General features: G+C 41.6%; 1 protein-coding gene across 7 annotated transcripts in view; it reads right to left on the reverse strand.

The window, feature by feature from the left end:
• RNF170 (ring finger protein 170) overlaps positions 1–21,530 on the reverse strand; it is a 41,253-nt gene that overhangs the window by 14,662 nt on the left and 5,061 nt on the right. For 4 of the 7 annotated variants that reach the window (XR_007773207.1, XM_050944384.1, XM_050944380.1 and 1 more), the window contains exons 2-5: positions 20,870–20,927; positions 13,249–13,392; positions 5,079–5,154; positions 3,662–3,770 (exon numbers count right to left, since the gene is read on the reverse strand). Coding sequence is in view for 6 of the 7 variants with exons in the window: in XM_050944384.1 (XP_050800341.1) it covers positions 3,662–3,770; positions 5,079–5,154; positions 13,249–13,385 (322 nt within the window). In the remaining variant the exon portion in view is untranslated. Of the gene's footprint in view, positions 1–3,661; positions 3,771–5,078; positions 5,155–13,248; positions 13,393–17,215; positions 17,278–20,869; positions 20,928–21,530 lie in introns of all 7 variants that reach the window. The other 3 variants (XM_050944385.1, XM_050944381.1, XM_050944382.1) reach the window with 2 other exon arrangements.

The following is a 21,530-nucleotide window of genomic DNA, read 5'->3' on the forward strand; positions in this document are numbered from 1 at the left end:
AGCAGGGACGTAAGATTGAAACAACGTTAAGCGAGAGGGCATTAAGTGGGGAGTTACTGTACTGGCTGCCCAGTGCCCTAACAACTGAAAACAGTTCTTGATCGGGGGCTTGATCAGTATGGGGGCTGAGTTGAATTGTACTGGCTTTTTTGGAAAGGGACATAAACCTATCCAGAGGAATGTAGACTCTTGCTGCTATTAAATCAAGATAAGCTCCTATAAATTTTAAGTTTTGCACAGTGGTCAAAATGGATTTTTGAACGTTCAGTTGCAGGCCCAACTTGAAGAGATCTATAACCTCAGAAGTTGGGTCAGATGACAGGCTGAAAAGGAGCAGCTGGTACAGAAGGGCTTTGTTGATAGACAAAGCTATGTGGGCAGATGAGGGCGAATGAAGGATACCAAGCAGCATATGATGAGGTTCTTTAACTTCCTCGAGTTAATTTCAAGGAGTCAGCAATTCTCTTGACCAGATCATGGAACTGCTTAAATTATCCACCAAGGAAGGAGGATGACAAACGATAGCTTCATCCGTACAGGAAGAGGAGATACTGGCCACAGGAGAGACTTCATCATTGGCTCAAGCTTCCTGCTCCTCAAAGGCTTCTTCTTGAGGGTCAGGTCTCCTAGAGGGAGCAGGCGATGCAGGTTGCCTCTCTGCAACGGGTGGTGCTTGATGTCTTGGAATATTGTTGATGACAGGCTGCCCAAGGGTCCCAATGTGGCCAAGAAGGTGGTGCATAAGGCATAGACGGCACCCACGGGTGCTCATACCAGAAAGATAGTGCTTGCAATCTTGTGCCACAAGTGGTTATAGGCTCATCAGAGACCTCTGGAAAGGGGCCTCTACAAAAGCGAGGGGAGAACCCTGAACTGATATTTGGGACACCAAGGCAAAGTCTTCATCAGAATCCTCATCCTCAAACCCACTCTGGAATGGTGGAGTGCCTGAAGAAATCTGAGGTGAAACTGTTGGTATCAGGCAAACTTCAGGCAATCTCGATGTCCTCGGTACCAAAAGAACATAGGAGCCGAGCAACAGAGAATCGGGCATCTCAGATACAGCCAGGTCCCGGGGAAAATGGAAGTCCTGCAGCACCAAGCATACTGTCGGTACCTGTAATCTGCACTCAGGTGATGGTGGCTGAGGCTGCTGACAGTACCATAGGTCTTGGGCACTCTGAGAGAGGTGTGGTTGGAGCCCGAATGGGCTTCTTCGGTTCCAATCAAGCAGAGGAAGAGCTCTTCTTGCCACCTTGGTATGCTAATAGTACCAATGATTTCTCCAGGCCCAAGGTTTTGCTGTCTTTTGGTCTAGTGGTGCCCTGGGTACCTGAGGAACCTGAAGCCTTGTGGGTACATGACTGGAGAGCAGATGGTGGTGAAGTGGCTGAAGACACCAACCACCTCAGCTTTTTACCTGGTGAGCCTCCGACATGGTCCTTGGAGGACCTATGAGATGGGTCTTGTGTCTTCCTCTTAGATGCCCTGGAGGAGTGTTGCTCAGACAGAGAGGAAGCAATAGAATTGTTGGGAGACTTGCAACTAGGGGTCCCCTGGGCATGGGTCAGAAGTTGGGCATAGAGAGCTCTCCGTCATGAGGAGATGAAGTTTTATCTCTCTGTTTTTTCTGGCTCTGAATTTCAGTTCCAGGCAGAACTTCCACTCTTGGGTGATGAGTAATTCCACTAGGCAACAGATGAAGCGGGAGTGCCCATTGCTTACTGGGATTGCCTCTCGGCACAATAGACTATGTCTGAAACTGGGAGAACCAGACACAAGCTCCCTCCCAGTTCACAAGAACTACCTTATCTACCAACCAATATCTATTTACATATATATAAGAATTTTTTTTTTTTTTACTAGGAAGCTAAAACTACTACTACTACTTACTAACTAATTACACTATTGCTAAGAACTACTACAAATAGCTACTAGAATAAGAAATGAAGACAAAGTTGAGGAAACTCAATGGGGACAACTGCCAGAGCTCCGTCTCAGGCTGAAGCGGCTGAGAAGGAACTGAGGGCAGTTCGCCTGTGCAGTGCTATACAACAAAGACACAAGGTGACTAGCACACATGCACAGGCCGAATAGACACAGTTATGAGAAATCTCTGATCAAAGGCTCGGGGGGGGGGGGTGCTAGTGCACTTACGGAGGAGCACCATAGGGACACTCCTCCAAGAAGAATCCATAGGTTCTGAGGCTATTCAGAAGAGATGGTGAGGGACAAACTTTTACTTCTAAAGCATGTCAAATAAAATCTCAATCACAATTTCTTTCTAGAAGGTTTGTAATAAACTAAGGTAAACAAGACAACTTCATGCACTACACTGTTACCCAAGAACCTCAGTTTACAAATATTCTTCAGAAACAAGTCATTGGGAGAGTAATTTTCATTAACTTTTGGAGCACTACATATGAGTGGGTTACCCTTCCCCATTGCCTCTTTCCTTCTGCCTCTCCATAAATAAACAAGACCTGTGACAAATCAGGCACGAGTTTGCAACATGTTAAGGAGGAAAAGTGTAATATGTCTGTGCTATATACATATATGCATGCAAAGGCCTCAAGGTACACAGGAGGATGGGCAGTAGCCCCTCTCTAGGAGTATGTCTACAAGCTGTGCTGCTGTAGCATGGACACTACAGCAACGGAAGGGGCTGTCCCTGTAATAAATCCATCTCTTCAAGAGGCGGTAGCTAAGTTGACAGTGAGGTTGCATCTGTCACGGAGGGAGGCCGACCTCACTACATTGCACAGAGCATGACATTTTTCACAGTCACGAACAAGGTAGCTAAATTGACCTACATTTCAGGTGCACACAAGCCCTACGTGGCTCTGAAAAGAACACAGCTGGAATACTGTACTTACACTCGAATACTCCTACTCAAAACCAAGCCTGAGGGCTTGTCTACATGGACACTAAGTTTGCAGCAAGCTGAAGTGTAAATCCACCCTGTACTAGCGTGCTGCATACTAAGTGTCTGTTTGGCCGCTGCAGCCATGCATTAACAATTCCCTAGCGTTTCTGATCTACCCTGCTCTGAAACAGGGGTAGATCAATGTGGACTAGACTAGGGAACTGTTAGGGCACGGCAGTAGTGACCAGAGGGACACTACGTGACACGCTAATGAGGGGTAAGTTAACTCCCCAGTTTGCTGTGGACTAAAGGCTGGTCTACACTTAAAACTTAGGCTGACCTTGAAAAGCTGCTCAGGGCTGTGAAAAATTTCACATAGGGTTGCCAGATGTCTAGTTTTTGACCGGAACACCCAATCGAAAAGGGTCCCTGGTGGCTCCGGTCAGCCCTGTTAAAAGTCCAGTTGGCAGACTCCCTACCCAGCTCCTGGAAAGTTGCAACATGTTCCTCCAGCTCCTAGGTGCAGGGACAGCCACGGGGGCTCCGTACTCTCCCTCTCCCTGTTCACCATCTCCACAGCTCCCACTGGCTGGGAACCATGGCCAATGGGAACTGCAGGGGCAGCACCTCTGTGGCAGGGGCTTTGAAATGATGAAGGAAGGGGAGGTTCTGTCCTCAGAGAGGTGTCATCTGCTCTGATCATCTCAATGGGGTGTTAACTCTCTAATCTAGTGGTGATAATGATAATTTAAATGTCAGAATTTTTAATTTTCTCTGCTGATCATTTTTACTTACCACAGAAAAGATGTCCACAGTTTGTTTCAATGGGAAACGTAGCCTGCTGTAAACAGACTGGACAGGACATGTCAGTATAGAAACGATGTCTATCACCAGCAGATGCATCCTGTTGGGACAAAAGAGATACATATTGTTCAGGAATTAACTTCAATTTAGAAGACCACTTGAGTTTTAAAAAAACCCAGAATATATTCTCCACTTGCTAGAAGCCAGACACAGATGATTCAAATTTAAAACTAAATAAGGGCAGAAATAGAATAATATTTAAATAGAAAAATCAATTCAGTAAGCAGGTGTTTGTGTAACAAACACATTATTTTCTTCCATCCGTTCTATATAGCATACACTTCAATCTAATTAAGGATAATGAAAATAAAACCTTATGATCTTATATTTAACAAACAGAACTCTTTAGTTTAGGTGCACTGAAGTGTGAGCGACGCTCAAAAACTAGCTTCCAATTCACTATTCACAAAAGCCTGTCTACACTAGGCAAGAGGCGATGCATCAGTGTTAGCTATAATAAGAAATTTTGGCCTGGGCCCTATCGTAGAAAACTTTGAAGCTGAACAATTCCAGCATGTTGATGACTGCTTGGCTAATCCTTGGATTCCTTCCATGGTTCTGTCACAGGCATCGCAGCCTAGAATCTCCTGTCCCCATAGGTGCCAGGGAAGGGGCCAAGGCCTTTAGCTGGCCTGAGTGGCTCATTGCCCCAGCTCACTGGGCCTTGGCTGCTGTGCTATTTTCTAGAAAGCTTAGCTTGTTAGTCTAAATGCTTCTGGTCCCTGCTCTATAGCTGCAAATTGGACTCCACATTTGAGTTCCTGACCCCCTACTGCCAGGCTCTATGTTACTGTGCAGGGAGCACGCACTGTAATCTAACTTGCATTCTCTTGTGGAGAAACTTGGAACTGTCCTGTACTCAGGGCCGACTCTAGGTTTTTTGCCGCCCCAAGCTCCGAGAGCGTAAATGCCTAAGCAAACAAGCAAGAAAGTATCCAAAAAAAAAAAAAGAATGGCCAGAATGCCACCCCTGGAATTGTGCTGCCCCAAGCACGTGCTTCCTCTGCTGGTGCCTAGAGCTTCTTTAAGGCTCTTCTGAAAGAGATTATGGATTCCAGTTTAAGAAAAAGGGATAGATCTGACAGGCCCTTTTAAATTTATCTATGATCTAAAATTGTAAGGGGATATCATGATATCCATACAAGAAATCTGTCACTTCACCAATAGCTGAAGTTAGTTTTAGTAAGTCCATTTGCAGCGAATGGAGTTTATGCAATGGACATGGACACATTTTCTTTTTCCAGAATGACCCGTTTCAGAATTTTTTTAAACTTTAGCAGTAAAGGAGCAACAAATCTACACCACATATAATTACACAGATGGACATTTCCAACATCTAGTATGGTACCTGGTCTGTTTGAAGCTGCTGCCGAAGTGCCCTCACTAGCTCTTGGTTGTCTGGATGAATGTTCTGGTGCTCATTTCTGTAAGAGGGAAAAAAAATGAAAGAACAATGACAGCCAGAACACAGAAGAACAAAGTTTTAAAAACAAAGTGATTTAAAAAATAAAACCTGAAACTGAGGGGGAAAAAAAAAAATCATTCACTCTCAGTATAATGGATTTTAAAGAAAATTCTAACATAATTAAGGAAACTGCATGATCAATATGTTTAAAAAGGTTTCACTGATATTTTAAGCCATGTGGCACTGTGACCTTTCGTCAAAGGAAAACATCCTTCTTATGACCAATCATCAAGAATAGCTTTGGCTGAAAATTATCAGTTTTAATAAATGAAAACAAAATCATTATTGTGTAAAAAATCAAGTTACTTGTAAATATATGTTAGCTAACTCAGAAGTAAGAGTTATAATATTTTTTCTTTCCATTGGGAAGTCCTTTGTTGCTGGAAACATAATTAGGACAACTATTTTTTTCTTCGCTGCATGCATATACTCACTTATTATTGTAGAGTTGAAGTATCTTTTTTTTTAATCTATTTTATTTGCTATCTGAAGGATTATGAAATACCACTCAAGAGAAGAAATGGCAGGCTTTTCCTTTGTTTATGAACACTGATCTTATATAACTTACTCCCAGCATTAAAAATATAAACCACTGAGGACCCCAGTGGCAACAAGAGTAGAGGTTAGACATGATAAAAAGACAGATTACCGTATATACTTGTTCATAAACCTAATTTTTTTTTTTTTTTTTTTTTTTAGTAAAAAAGGGAAGCACCAGAGAAGGGGGTCAGTTTATGAACGGGTAGAGAGAGGAGAGGTGGGACACAGCCCCTCCAACAGAGGGAGCGAGAGGCTGCACAGCCAGCAGAGCCAGAAGGGAAGAGGCAGGGCCAGAGTCTCTCCGCTTCTGGCCATGTTGCTCTCCTCCCAGCCTCCGAAGCAGCTGCAACTTCGGGACTGGCAGGTCCCGCCCCCCAGAGCAGGCTGTGGCCATGCTGCGCCGCCTGGTCTGACCCATCACAGCAGGCTGCGGCCATGCTGCCCAGCCTGCCGGAGCAGCTCCAGCCAGGCCAGAGACATCCTCCCCTGGCCCTCCCCAGATAAGGTGGGAAGGGATGGGATGAGGAGAGTGTGGGGATCCCCGGCTAGGGTCACGTGGGGGGTTACTCTCTTGACTCCCAGCTTCTCTCCCCCCCCACCCTCCAACAAAAAAATTTCTCCACCTGTTGCTGTCCCGGCCTGTCATGGTAAGCAGCCGGGGCGTTGGGACACTTAGGTTTACCTCCGTGCCTGCAGACACTCGAGGTAAACAAACTATCACGGCCCACCAGCAGCTTATTCTGATGGCCCAGGAGCCAAACTTTGCTGACCTCTGAATTATAGGGTCGGCTTATGAACGGGTTACAAAAGTTTTCCTTTTTACTTATCCATCTTGGGTGGGGGGGTGTCAGCTTATAAATGTACCAGCTTATGATTGAGTATATACGGTACTTAAAAGGAGAATCAGAAGAAAGGGCTGCACTGAGGACTGATGAGAAACGGGTGGAGATAAACATTCATCACTTTTTCCCAGACTTGAGCAGGCCACATGGAAATCTTTCTGTATCAATGTGGTGTCATTAAGCTCAACTAAAAATCTTCTACAAGAGATAATGGAATTTTCAGTATTATATTGAGTATTGTTGAAGTTGCAAAGAAGTTCCGTTATAAGTCCGTTTTCATTTGCTCCGTATTTTCTAAAACATTTACCTTTTGAGATGAATCTGACATGTTTGGTATTAACTCAAAGGTGAATTTATTTCTGAAAGTTTGAGCAAAATTCTCTTAGTTGTGGGTGTGTTTTTTTTAAAAGTTTGGGCATGTTGAAAAACAATATGCTTATCCCATTTTAGTATCGCCTTTGCTTGGTTTTGGAAAAAGATGAAAAATTAAAGCAAACTAAAATCTAAGCAACTGAAATATTGCTAGTGAACATGCTACACGGAAATCTGCTAAGATTTTTAGCTGAGCCTAACAAAGAGCTACTCCATCTCTGACACTTTAGTGCACCATCACCCTGCCGAGGGGCCTGGCAGAATTGCACAATGGGCTGGAAGGGACAGGACTATTGTCCTATGATGCTTCTGGGGAATTCTGCACCACTGCACAATGCAGAATCTTGCAGAAATTAACATTGTGCGTGCAGAATTACCTTTCCCCCACAGAAATGGGGTTAGTTGATAGCTGCCACTAGGGGCCACTGAACTTGGCCGAACCTAACTTGCATGTAGAAGACACTGTCGGTGAAAGGAGGGGGAGTTAGAGGGTTCGCAGCAGCTGCAGTTCCCAGCATACCTTGAGAGAAGACAAGTGCAGCGCAAGAAACTACCTGCAAGCCTGGGACCGAGTATCAAGCTGTTTCTCCCTCTCGATCCCTGGCAGGGAGGGAGCAGGTGTCTGAGCAAAGGGGCGTCCCATAGCTGGGCTCTGTGCTTGTGGGTGTCTGGCCCCCCAGCTGGGCTCTGGGGGAAAATGGGATGCAGGTATCTGGGCTGGGGAGCCCGAGGTTGGGCTCCGGGGAAAAGAGGTTGTGGATGTCTGGCTCCCCGGCTGGGCTCTGGAGGGGGCAGGGGGGAAGGGAAAGAGAAACAGGAACTGGATTGTCAGAGAGGTTTCTTTAACGCACTACTCCTGGGGGAATTTGTGTGTGTGTCTGTACTGTTACAGACATACTTGCTGACATGTATTTTGAAATAAACTATCAAAATAATTGAATTAGGCATGATTATGGAGCTGAATAGGAGCTCCCAGTGTGATTCTTGACAAAAGAGCTAACGTTCTGGGACATATAAACAGGGCAACCTTGAGTGGGAGTAGAGATTACTTTACCTCTATATTTGTTACTGGTGTGACTGCTGCTGTATTACTGTGTCCAGTTCTGATGCCAACAATTCAAGAAGGATGTTAATAAATTAGAGAAGATTCATAGAAGAGCCAAGAGAATGATTAAAGGATTAGAGAACCTGCCTTATTGTGATAGACTCAAAGAGCGCGGTCTAGTTAGGTTAAAGAGAAGGTTGAGGGTGATGTGATTACAATCGATAAATATCTACATGGGGAACAAATATTTAATAAAGGGCTCTTCAATCCAGCAGAGAACCAGTGGCTGGAAGTTGAAGCTAGAGAAATTCAGACTGGAAAAAAAGCATACATTTTTAACAGCGAGGGTAATTAACCATTAGATCAATTTATTAAGGGTTTTGGTGGATTCTCCATCACTGACCATTTTAAAATCAAGATTGGCTGTTTTTCCTAAATATATGCTGTAGGAATTATTTTGAGGAAGTTCTATGGCCTGTGTTACACAGGAGGTCAGACTAGATGATCACAACGGTCCCTTCTGGGCTTGGAATCCATGAATTGTTTACAACATAATTATACAACCAATTTTTTTTTCCCCGGAAAAAACTCATTCTGGAACTCTAATTTTTATTTATATTTCTTTAAAGTGAACATTTCCCCAATAGCGCTATGAACTTTTGCAGTTTTGCATACCTGACTTTGCAATTTTATCATCTTAGTCTAGTTTTTAGCATTTAACAGCTTATGTATTCTTTCAAAAATAAATGAAAATGGCTTGCAGAGTACCTGCACGCTTGGCAATATACAATAATGTATTGTTTTACAACATCAGATATACATATATAGCCTATTGTCCCTTATACACAAGATGCTCAGTGCATAAGAAAAAGGACATTCACTGTGCAATGTCCACAGAAAATACATCAAGAGCTCCTGAGGAGCCGGCTTTGTTCACAGCATGCCTTTTAAGAGCACAGGAAAAACCATGTCTATTATATTGGAATAGACAAGAAATTGTATGTGACTATGTAGGTTAGGGGTTTGTTATAGAACTGGATGAGCAGGGTTCTGTGGCCTGCTTTGTGCAGGGGGTCGGACTAGATGATCACATTGGTCCCTTCTGACCCTAGAATCTATGAATTAAAGCCTGTTATAATGTATGCATACAAGGAAGCAGAGTGAAGATTAGATGTGCAATCTTTACTTTTAAATTTCTTGAATTTTGAGTGCTTCACCACACAACAGCTTTAACCTTATTTTGTTTTTTAAAAATGCCCATAATTTGGAATGATTCAGTAGCCACCACCAAATGTTATGACTCACAAAACGAAGTGTGGATCTAAATGAGGTAAGAGCTCCTGCTTCATTCAACATGCACTTTCCTCCAGTGAAAATGAGAAAATGCTCATATGGAGTTTAATTTACCTATATGGTAACATTGTAATCTCCCCTGTTAAAAAGTAAGTCTCCTTGTAGGTTTCATCTCTTTTGGAAACATTGATGTACCTATAAAAGTGAAAAGTGTGCGATAGACTAGACTGATGTGCAATGACTAGATAACGAAGATACTGGGAAGCAGGTTAGATAAGCAATGAGGGACAATTAGGTAGTTTCTGATATATTCTAGGTTGTTTGGCTCCTTTTAACTTGTTAGGTGAGCTAAGATTTCACCATCTCAGCTCTGTCTATTGTGACAACTAACTCTCAGCTTTTAGAGAGGATGGCAGCAAACTGACTAATTTGTCAAGATTTAGTTACTTACAAGGGCAAACTGACTTAACAAAAGTGTCTATAATGATTGAATTAAATAGCTGCAGCTCTTGGAAGTTTTTTTTTTTTTAATCTTTTACTGTTAACAGCTTCTTCAACAGCTCAGACTTTGAATTCATGCATTGATTCTGAACTGTGATGTGTTTTTCTTTAATAAAAAGAGGGAAATCACCACATGCCTTAAGTTCAATAGACCCTCCCCTTCACATTCCACTTCACATTCTATTTCTGCCCTCAAGGCCACACTCAAACACACTGTTGCTCCCCATCCTGTACTGCTTCCTACTGTCTACTGTTCTTCCCTGGTACCCCTCTTTAACAGTCATGAACCCCACTCCAAGCTTCCCAGTCTCCTCTTTCTCATTCTATACTTGCCACATGCCCAAACCCAGTTTTAAATATTTTAAAATAAAATCTCTAAAACTGGATAGGTGCATGAGACAGAGGTATGGATGAGAAGACGACTGTGGGGAGGGGAACAGATGCAGGGTATGGCAACATGGAGGGGTATGGTGTTGAGACACATGTGAGAGAATATGAGGCTCATGCTCCTCCTCCCCTCCAGTATTTGGTGGATAAGAAGAGTGGTATCCAAGAGGTTTACAGATTTAGGTGGGGACAATGCTGGAGTCTGGGTAAGGGAGTCGGGTGCCTACTATCCTTCAAGCTCAGGAGCTGAATCAGCCAAGGATGCTGCTTAATGAAATGCATCCTAGAATACCTAAGGAGTTGACTGAGGAGATATCTGAGCCACTAGCAATTATCTCTGAAAAATCATGGAAGACGGGAGAGATTCCAGAAAACCGGAAAAGGGCAAATATAGTACCTATTTATAAAAAAGACAATAAGGAAATATGCTTAACTTCTGTACCCGGAAAGATAATGGAGCAAATAATGAAGCCATCAATTTGCAAATATCTAGAAAATAATAAGATAAGTAATAATCAGAACGGATTTGTGAAGAACAAATCATGTTAAATCAACCTTAAAGCTTTCTTTGACAGGGTAACAAGCCTTGTGGCTGGGGGGAAGCGGTAGACATGGTATAACAACTTTAGTAAAGCTTTTGATACTGTCTCACACGACCTTCTCATAAACTAAGGCAATGCAACCTAGATGGAGCTACTATGAGGTGGGTGCATAACTGGTTGGAAAACTGGTACCAGAGAGTAGTTATCAGTGGTTCACAGTCATGCTGGAATGGCATAATGAGTGGGATCCTGCAGGGATCCGTTCTGGGTCCAGTTCTGTTCAATTTCTTCACCACTGATTTAGATAATGGCATAGAGAGAACACTTACAAAGTTTGCGGACAATACCAAGCTGGGAGGGGTTGCAAGTGCTTTGGAGGATAGGATTAAAATTCAAAATCACCTGGACAAGCTGGAGAAATGGTCTGAAGTAAATAGGAGGAAATTCAATAAGGATAAATACAAAGTAGTCCAATTAGAAAGGAACAACCAGTTGCACACATACAAAATGGGAAGAGACTGCCTAGGAAGGAGCACCGCGGAAAAAGATCTGGGGGTCATAGTGGACCACAAGCTAAATATAAGGCAACAGTGTAATGCTGTTGCAAAAAAAAAAAAGCAAACGTCATTCTGGGATATATTAACAGGAGTGTTGTAAGCAAGACACGAGAAGTAATTCTTCCATTCTACTCTGCGCTTATTAGGCCTCAACTGGAGTATTATGTCCAGTTCTGGGCGCCGCATTTCAGGAAAGATGTGGACAAATTGGAGAAAGTCCAGAGAAGAGCAACAAAAATGATTAAAGGTCTAGAAAACATGACCTATTAGTGAAGGCTGAAAAAATTGAGTTTGTTTAGTCTGGAAAAAAGACTGAGAGGGGACATGATAACAGTTTTCAAATACATAAAAGGTTGTTACAAGGAGGAGGGAGAAAAATTGTTTTTCTTATTTAACCTCTGAGAATAGGACAAGAAACAATGGGCTTAAATTGCAGGAAGGAAGGTTTAGGTTGGACATTGGAAAAACTTAACTGTCAGGGTGGTTAAGCACTGGAATAAATTGCCCAGGGAGGTTGTGGAATCTCCATAATTGGATATTTTTAAGAGCAGGTTAGACAAACACCTGTCAGGGATGGTCTAGATCAGGGGTAGGCAACCTATGGCATGTGTGCCATAAGCGGCACGCAAGCTGGTTTTCAGTGGCACTCACACTGCCTGGATCCTAGCCACCAGTCTGGGGGGCTCTGCATTTTAGTTTAATTTTAAAATGAAGCTTCTTAAACATTTTAAAAATCTTATTTACTTTACATACAATAGATAAGTTATATATTATAAACGTATAGAAAGAGACCTTCTAAAAACATTAACATGTATTACTGGCACGCGAAACCTTGAATTAGAGTGAATAACTGAAGACTCAGCACACCACTTCTGAAAGGCTGCCGACACCTGGTCTAGAAAATAGTTAGTCTTGCCATGAGTCTCTTCCAGTTCTGTGATTCACCCTTTAAAGAGTTATGCTGTCTTAAAGACAACGTTAAGCACAAAAGCACTGAATTGCTCTATGTTTCAATCCAGCTTGCTTCTCCAGCAAATCACCATTTAGGACATGAAGGTGGAGCCAGTGTGTGCGTTCTGTATGGAGCCCTTTGCTCTGTAAAAGGTATCAAGCTGACTAGCTCCCTTACCCAGGCCATCAGCAACTCTCATCGTAGCCACGTATCCCTGAAGCTCCAACTCCAAGAAAACTCTGCCTGCTCCAATATTGCTCATCAAAATCCCTTATTCACCGCTGGAATCCTGCTGTTGCTGCCCCAGGATTGCGGCAGTGGGGCTCGTCGGCGATTTAAAGGGCCTGGGGCTCCCCACAGCGGCTGGAGCCCAGAGCTCTTTAAATCACTGCTGGAACCCTGCCGCCCCTACCCCGATATAACGGGGTTTCAGCTATAATGCAGTACAGATTTTTGGCTCCCCACGACCACGTTATAGCAGGGTAGAGGTGTATTTTTTTTCAAAAAAAGTCTTCTCCTGTCCTACAGTATTTGAAACATATTTACAAACCAACTATTTACAAACAAATCAGTCAATCCATTCAAAAGTTTAAGGGAATTAAAACTAGGATTTTTAACAGAAGTGTAACTGCAACCTTAACTACGAGTCACTATTAACATCTCTATCAGTAGCAAGTGATTGTGATATTAACTATGCAGGCCATGAATTCAGTAATTTACATTCTCAGGAAATGTTGGACCATATTCAGTTTGACCAGCTGAAGATCCAGAAAAGAGTTTGGCATCATCCCTGGAAAACTCGTCATTTCATTATGGTTATGGACTAAACATCAAACTGTGTCAAGCAATCTTCAATTAAACAACAAGATATCTAGACTGGGATGTCAACAATTTATTTCAACAGCATGGATCCATAATTACTTTGCACCTTAATGCAATTACTCAATTTAATAGAAAAAGTTAAAACTTCACAGTAATGTTGGAATGCATGTATTGATCAATTCCTATCAACATTGTCTCACCTTAAAAGCATATACACCAGAGCAGCAATGAGAGTGAAACTGAGCACAACAGCCACCAGTACCTGGTCACTTATTCCTTCTATAACCGAATCATTATCTAGTTTCAAACTCTGAACTTCTGCTTGTTGACTGGCCATTCCAGGTCTAAAACGTAAAAAGAACACATATAAAATATATATATGTATGCACATATATATATACACACACACACAACTCTTGAAGCTACATATAATTTATTGGTTGGAATATATACTAAAAAAAACAAAGTGGGAAAAAAGTTGAATTTGACCATATATACACAGCTTGTTGTAGGGAGTGGAACTAATACCATTACAATACCAGCAAAAGTTTTAAATGATTGGCTGCTATCTGAAGTCTTAAAATTAAACAAGATTTTTTTTGAAGCTGCCAGATATACTGAGGATCCTTGATAGGAGAGACTGCTTGATTTGACATGTTCCAAATACAGCCTACCTACATCGAGTATGCATCCACGGTCTGAAGTGCTAGGAGTTCTCAAACTTTTTCATAGTGTAGACCACATTGTAACAGTCTTTTGGACCATCCCCTATCTATGGCAACTACAGGTGGGATTTTCATAAGCAATAAATGTTAGCCTAACGTTGCTACTATTGAAGTCAATGGGAGTTTGAGAAATCCACCCTATAGCATTTACTTACACAAAAGAATATTTAAGAAGTATTAATGGGGGATGGGGGAGGAGGTAATCATGCCTCCTACTCTTGCTCTTCATTGTGTCTGCCCTTCCTACACGTTCCTTTCCATCTGCAGGAAACATGGAGATTTAGCACAGCACACCCAGTCACTTTCCTCAGACAAAGAGCAAGTGCTCCTCAGGGCACAGTTTGGAAGCCTCTGGGCTAAACCTTGAAGGAAAAGGTCATTTTCAGATTACTTCTTGTTCTAAACTAGGTGTTGGTAACTTTTCATAACCGGTGTGTTAAGTCCTCATTTACTCACTCTGATTTAAGGTTTCGCGTGCCAGTAATACATTTTAATGTTTTTAGAAGGTCTCTTTCTAAAAGTCTATAATATAGAACTAAACTATTGTTGTATGTAAAGTAAATAAGGTTTTTTAAATGTTTAAGGAGTTTCATTTAATATTAAATTAAAATGCAGAGCCCTCTGGACCGACAGCCAGGACCTGGGCAGTGTGAGTGCCACTGAAAATCGGCTTGCGTGCCACCTTCGGCACGCAGGCCATAGGTTGCCTACCCTTGTTCTAACCCTTAACATAACATTTGTTTTCTTGTTAACTTCATAATCGGCAAATATCAGAGCGACTTATCTTCTACAGATAATGTTGGCTAAACTACAGTGGGAGAGGTAAACCAAATAAAATTGGCTGCAACAAGCTGTTAAGGGCTCCTGTGGCAATCAAGATGGGCTCTGAACCACAGCTGTGAACATTATGAAATCAACCAAAGAAAATGAAGCTGGCTTTGGGAAAGGAGTGACATGTTTACAAAATATCATGCTGGAACTGTGTTCCATCACAATTAAAGTTTTAAAAATATTTTTTCTTGATGATAAATATGGACTCTTGGAGACAAAATATGAGACTAATCTAAATTTGTATAATTTATATAATCTTCTACCTCTCTCTCCACCCCCCCCCCAGTACACACGCCACCATTTTAGGACTCCCTGATACCTCCTTATATAATAAATCATTTCAGAATTTGTCCCTTAATGTTTGAAAAATGCCAGCCAGGAAGTTATTAATTAGCCCTAAATATACACTAAATGGAAAGAAAGAACACCAAAGTCATGGAAATTAATGTACACCAGTAATGATACGATTACACTTAGAGGAAAGCATACCCATTATTGTGGCAAAATTTCCACTAGTCTACTACTGATAGTCTCAAAAAACATCTTTTCACCAAAACTCAACGTGGATATGAAGGTCTGGTCTTCTATCACTGTGGGGAATTTACAGGCTAGTCTCCATTATATTTGTGGGAGCTATTCTCCATTATATTTATGGGAGCTGCCTATTTCAGTTTCTGTGCAGCAGTGAAGAAAGAGAAGCCAGTGCATTCTGCCATCCCAGTAAGTGGATGAGTGATGATATTTTTAAGGACTGTAAGAATGGGGAAAAAATCCCGAGCGAAAAGTTAGGGTGTGTGTGTGAAAGGACCCAAGTGAAAAGAACATCCTTGTATCCTGCATATGTCCTTAAGGAAAACAGTAGCCATTCTGTGACCTCCTGTCGGACCCTGAGAAGTTGGACGAGGAGAGGAGGTAAGTCCATCTCACAAGGAAAAGGATCTGAATTATTTCACTCCATGCTGCTGTGTCTGGGCTGAGCAGGGACCAATTGTACAGAATAAAGGTTTAGCGGCAGCCACTAGCAACTCTCTGGCATCAGAAAGGTGGCAGTAACTGGCATCTTTCAGGCAGCTGTGGCCTTGCAGGTAAAACAGCTTGTGGGATGGGCTTGTTTTACAGCCTTCTCAACAACTTCAGCATGGACCTTGCCTACATGTTGGCCAGGAGCAGGCATTTCTTCGTCCTGGTTGCTACGAGGGAAATCATTCCTTCTCCCAAGATTCAGGAGACTCCAGTGAAACTTTCCTGCTTGCTCTTCAAGCTGTGGGATTCAGGGGGAGTGGCAGGGAAGTTCTGAAAATCTTAACCCCTAGTTCCATGCCACTGATTCTGGTCAGGTGACAGGGAAGGAAGCTTCACTGAGGACTGCTCAACTGTCTTGCTGTGGAGCTTGCCCACAGCACCAAGGAGCTGTGTTTCTGTGGCCTGCTGTCTATCTGCCATTTCTCAGAGGTGAGGAGAGATTATGTCCTTCAGACCCTCTTCTGAAAGCCAAAAGATTTTCTAAGCTCAGCAGTTTTGAGCCAAAAAGTCTTGAAGCCACTGAAGAAGCCACATGTTTAGTTAAGAACACTTCAAAAATCTTGTGAAAGCTCTGCTTCAAAGAGAGACTTGAATTCTGCTGTATGCACTGCTTGGAGGGCAAAAAATTCTGGGGAGATCTTCCAGAGGGGCATCCTTAAAGCCAACCTCAGACCAAAGACCCTGGTTGCCTCCAGTTGCCATACAGAAGGGGGCTGCTCATTGTGAAGACTGGCTGACACGAAGGAAACTGGGAAACATTCATTTCCAAACACCACATGGTCCAAGTTAAAACTAACATGTTGTTTGGAGGTGAGGTATGTATTTTATTGGATATAGATGTGGGTAAGGATTAAGGGTATGTAGGAGACAATTAAATTTGGATTTCTGTCTCCGTACTTATTTATTTTTACTGAAGTGTCTCAGGGCTCTCCTAGAGAATCAACAATGAGTTGACGTAAGTAAATAAGGTTTGTATTCAACTACTTTATGAAATACTTGCCGTGCTCCATTTATGCAAATTTTTTTTTAAATTATATTTACCTAACCTTTTCATCTTAACAATTTTAGTTGAATCAACCTAACTGCAAGACCATGTGTTTTTCAGATGCCGAATAATCCATTTAAAAGACATTCTTCCTTCTCGGTGTTAAAAATTTGTGCTCATTGTTTCTTTATGATGTATAAAGGAGGATAGAAAGTTGTTTAATTTGTTCCTTCTCTTTTATACTACAAATTCTTGTTTATGCTAGTTTTTATGGAAGACTATGGATGACAAAATTACTTTAGAAAAAAAACAAGAAAGTGAAACTAATAATTCAGAGGAGAGGTAACTGTTACTCAGACTTTTAAGAACTCGTGTTTTCTTGACATTCATCCAACTGAATAATCAGTTGGGAGACTCTCTCTTTAACAAAGTTTCATTCCTACACTGCCTTTCAGTTAAGAAATGAGAAAGCTCACAATCCTCCAGCAAAATCAACTTACAAAAGACAAAAAACAAAAACAAAAAAACAGCCATTTTTTTTTAAATAGCAAAAAATTTCAGCCCCTCTTTAAACATAAAAAAAGAAGCAAAAAGGACACTAACCAGATTTTTAATTGCCAGTCCTCTTTAATCTCCTGGTGTTTCTAATACAAAATATCAGGGCTCTTCAGTGAGAAAAAGAAAAGAAAGAATTACCTTATCTTTTGCACTGAAACCCAGCTATGTCACAATTGGCTTGATCAGGACTTGGTTAAATAGCAGACAAGCTGATACCAGATGCATTTGCAGCATGATTCTCAATGACTATGGAATGGAACGATACACAGACAGACTGGTAGGGACTGGGGGTGGTAGAAGGTATGAAGAGTGGTGAAGTACTGGAATGGGTTTCCTAGGGAGGTGGTGGAATCCCATTCCTTAGAGGTTTTTAAGGTCAGGTTAGACAAAGCCCTGGCTGGGATGTAGTTGGGAATTGGTCCTGCTTTGAGCAGGAGGTTGGACTAGATGACCTCCTGAGGTCCCTTCCAACCCTGAGATTCTATGATTCTAAGAAATGTAATTTACCTGGGCAAAATTGTCATTACAAGTGACCAGCTCAGGCACAAATTCTTGCCTGCTCTTTATCATGGTGACTCAGACTGATGATAGTAAACTAATGATAATTTACTCTCTTGTCAACAAAGAATTATTTGCCATAGGCAAGTAGAATTTTTCAAGGCTGATTTAATTACTGTCTGGTTAAAAATTCACACTGGTCACAAGTTATCTACCTGATCTTCATTGCTTCTTTCCCAATAGAGGAATATCACAAATAACAGCATCTTAAATTACAACAGTGACTTTTAGTCTTAGAAGCACACACAGACGATGTTGAAATTTAAGGGCACAAAGGGGCATGTTAATGCAGATGTATTACCTCATCATGCTTCTGAACTGCCAGCTAACAAGAGAAATACTATCAAGATTCTGTTTCATATCGCACAGCTAGAACAATCCCACATACCATCATTTAGAAGGACATTAAAAATGAACCAGTGCTTGCCATAGTAGGTGAAATAATTATTACTGGCTAGCCAGACCAGAATATTCATGATTTTCTACATTTTCCATGTACACCTCTACCCTGTTATAACGCCACTCGATATAACATGAAATCGGATATAACGCGGTAAAGCAGCGCTCGGGGGGGTGGGGCTGCACGCTCCAGTGGATCAAAGCAAGTTCGATATAACGCGGTTTCACCTATAACATGGTAAGATTTTTTGGCTCCAGAAGACAGTGTTATATCGAGGTAGAGGTGTATCTGAATGCCTCTTACTTATCTGCTATTATACTCCCAAGAGAGATTACAAATATCTTAGACACAAGGGTCACATAGGTATAGGAAAAATGAAGGACCTTATTATGGCTCTAGGTGGTCTAGAAATGACAAATTGAGATGGCATGAAAAACGAGTAACCAAGAAATTAGGAGGTCACATACATCTGTGGACTTTCAGGGCATAGTACAAGGCTCATCAGTTTGCTCAAATCCCTTACTTAAAGAGAGATTTGAATTGAGAGTGTCCTTTTAAGAATTTGTTGGGGGTGAATAAGAGGAAATTATTTACTTGAAATTCTGTTTCTCAGACAACAATATTCTGACAGGATTCTTGCTCCTGGGCTTTTGCTTCTTGGTGCAAGACTGGTGGAATACCCTTGGCTCTTACGCAATTTACATAAGCACAAGCCCAGGCGCCTACTGGCTGTTGCATGCCAACTTCTGCCAGGATAAATGCTGTCCTCTAAAAGTGCTAGTCAGTGTCTTTGGTTTCAAAGGAGATGAAGCTCCCAGGATAAGCCAATGCAAAATGATTTATCATGACTAAAAAAAATACATCCCAAAGAAAAATGTACCAGGATAATGGAAAGAGTGACTAATCCAAAAAAGAACTGGACATTAACTCTTGTTATCCTCATAATAGGATTAAAAAATAAACAGGAGTTTCGCAAGGAATATTATCCCACAGGGTTTATCTAAAGGATAAATGGAACGAAAATAAGTTCAAGTCACAACTATAATTACTTATTAGTGCAAGTGTGTGCATGGATATTTTTATTTTCTATTTTTACAAAATTTATGTCAATTTTTATGGACAGTAGGGCACTTTTTCCAAAATAAGAATATGCACATATGGACTTACACTGATATAATTAAAGATGTGACTTACAACTGATGTAGTTATTTTGGTTCCTTTTACTATGTAGATGAGCCCTCAAACTTTGGGGGCATAAACTACCCTTTAAATATTGGGGGACAGGTGGAAACTTTACTTGGTGCCAGATTATCCCATCTTCCTACTGCAAGGTTTCTTCCTGTGAAGCACTGGTCACCGTCAAAAGTAGGATAGACTAGACTAGACAGACCATTGGTCTGATCCAGTCAGACAATTTCTATGCACCTCTTGTCTGTTTCATGCAGGAATCCCAAGGATCCTTCAACAATTAATGCATAGAGAAGGGCATCGCTGGGATGAGCAAGTGGGCATAAGAGAAACACTAGCTGGACAGGAACCCCAGCACTACCTTGCAGAGGAATCTCAGAGGAGACTCTAGCACACCTATTGCTTGTATAATCTGGTGTCAGACGGATCAACCATTAGGCCCTGAAACTTACTTGACAAGCTTGCATCACTACTACCAAAGGAAATTCCATGTTAGAGATTAAAATTCACAGAAATGATTTAAAAGGAACTTTCATCAGCTTGTCAAAACTACATTAAGACTGCATAACATAGGGGTTTTTTTAATGGGAAGTTTTAGAAGTATCAAACCTTGCATGAATCTGATGCCAAGGGGCTGCAGAGACGCTGGTCTATCTTCCAATAGTTCATGATATGTCAATAAGCTGCCTAATATCCCTGGCTCACACTTTGCCACTTCCTTCATGGAGAACATTCTTTAAGAGCTGAGGAAGTGTTGCTGGAGCTAAAAGCCATGAGCAAGAATTCTGGCAAATGTCATCTTTAGAGAATGGAGGGTTGTCAACTGATGCTGTCTGTATCATAGGAAGGAGGATTTGTTGATTTTGATTATGTAAACATGATGAAATGTTTGCATACAAGGCACGTGTGTACACATTTAAGTAAAAATAATATGAATAAGCTTCAATATTAAAGACTATTGTTAATTTTTATTATACTTAATAAAAACTGCAGGTAGTCAAACTAAAAGGAGGAAGGACAACATCTGAACAGACAAGCAAGGAGATCAGTTTTTAAAAGAAGATATTAATTGCCAAGATAAATTCTGTGGGAAGGATAAAACAAAAGAATACTGTTTATTCTGATGGTGTGCTGTTAAGTGATCAAGCAGTGACTATTAACAGGATCAACATTACTGGGTAACTACTTTAGAGGTACAGCTACAATACTTCTGACATTCCAGCATTAAACAAGTCATCTCAGCTGGGGCAACCAAATCTATACCCAGCACTTTTGGTGTCACTGGCAACCATGCTGTCACCATCATCCATGTGAAACACTCACTCAAGGGATGAGCAACTGTTCTTAGAGCCTCTACCAGTCTCAGAGTCCCACTGACTCCTGAGCTCTGTGTACTTGTGAAAGAGACCTTTACAGTCTTGGCAACTTTCCCAGTGAAGTGGAAATTTTCCCGAAAAGCTGAGGTTCTTCAGCTCTGCAAGAGCAGTTTTACTGGGAAAGTGTCCTTTGCTTTCATGTAAAAACTCTTAGGACTGACAGTTCCATATACTTACCTGCTGAAGCAGAGCTTTGGGAAGTCTGGGGTCAGTAGCCTCTGGAAAACATCTTTTCCTAAAGGAGAAAGAAGAAAATAGGTATTACTCTCCTGCTGGGGGAGAGAGACTTCAGAGGGTGAAAATGTTGCACGGTATAAACACCCCTTCCTCTCCAAGAAGAGTTTCAAAGGCACTTACCTGTCAGGGATTCAAATTGAATCTCTGAGGGAAGATACTATAGAACTAAAACATTTTGTTAAAACAGAAAGACATCTCTCTCATTGTATGGGTGAAATTCCACAGATAGCTTGCAGCAGACAGACAAAACCAGTTTCAGTCCAATTCCTAGCTAACAGGGCATCCACATTGCATAAGCCATTGTAATTGACATCCTTGTTGGCTACCTCAGCAGATAGGCCAAGGATTCAACTGGTTACTGAGACTGAACTTCCCACTCACCCCTCTAGATACTGCCCCCACCCAGTGCAGAGTTGAAGCATGTTGAGTAGACAGGGTGGGGAAGAACTCAGTCACTGCCTGTATATTACCTATTCTGCGGGTAAACAGGAATTCGATGTGGATAAACAAGACTTTATCAAGAAGATACAAAGCAATTTTAAGAATGAGAAAAATATCTGAAATTCCTCCTTTAAAAAGCCACTCCCACATTCCCAAACTA

The sequence above is a fragment of the Gopherus flavomarginatus genome, chromosome 3 (assembly GCF_025201925.1).
Source record: "Gopherus flavomarginatus isolate rGopFla2 chromosome 3, rGopFla2.mat.asm, whole genome shotgun sequence".
NCBI classification, from domain to species: domain Eukaryota; kingdom Metazoa; phylum Chordata; order Testudines; family Testudinidae; genus Gopherus; species Gopherus flavomarginatus.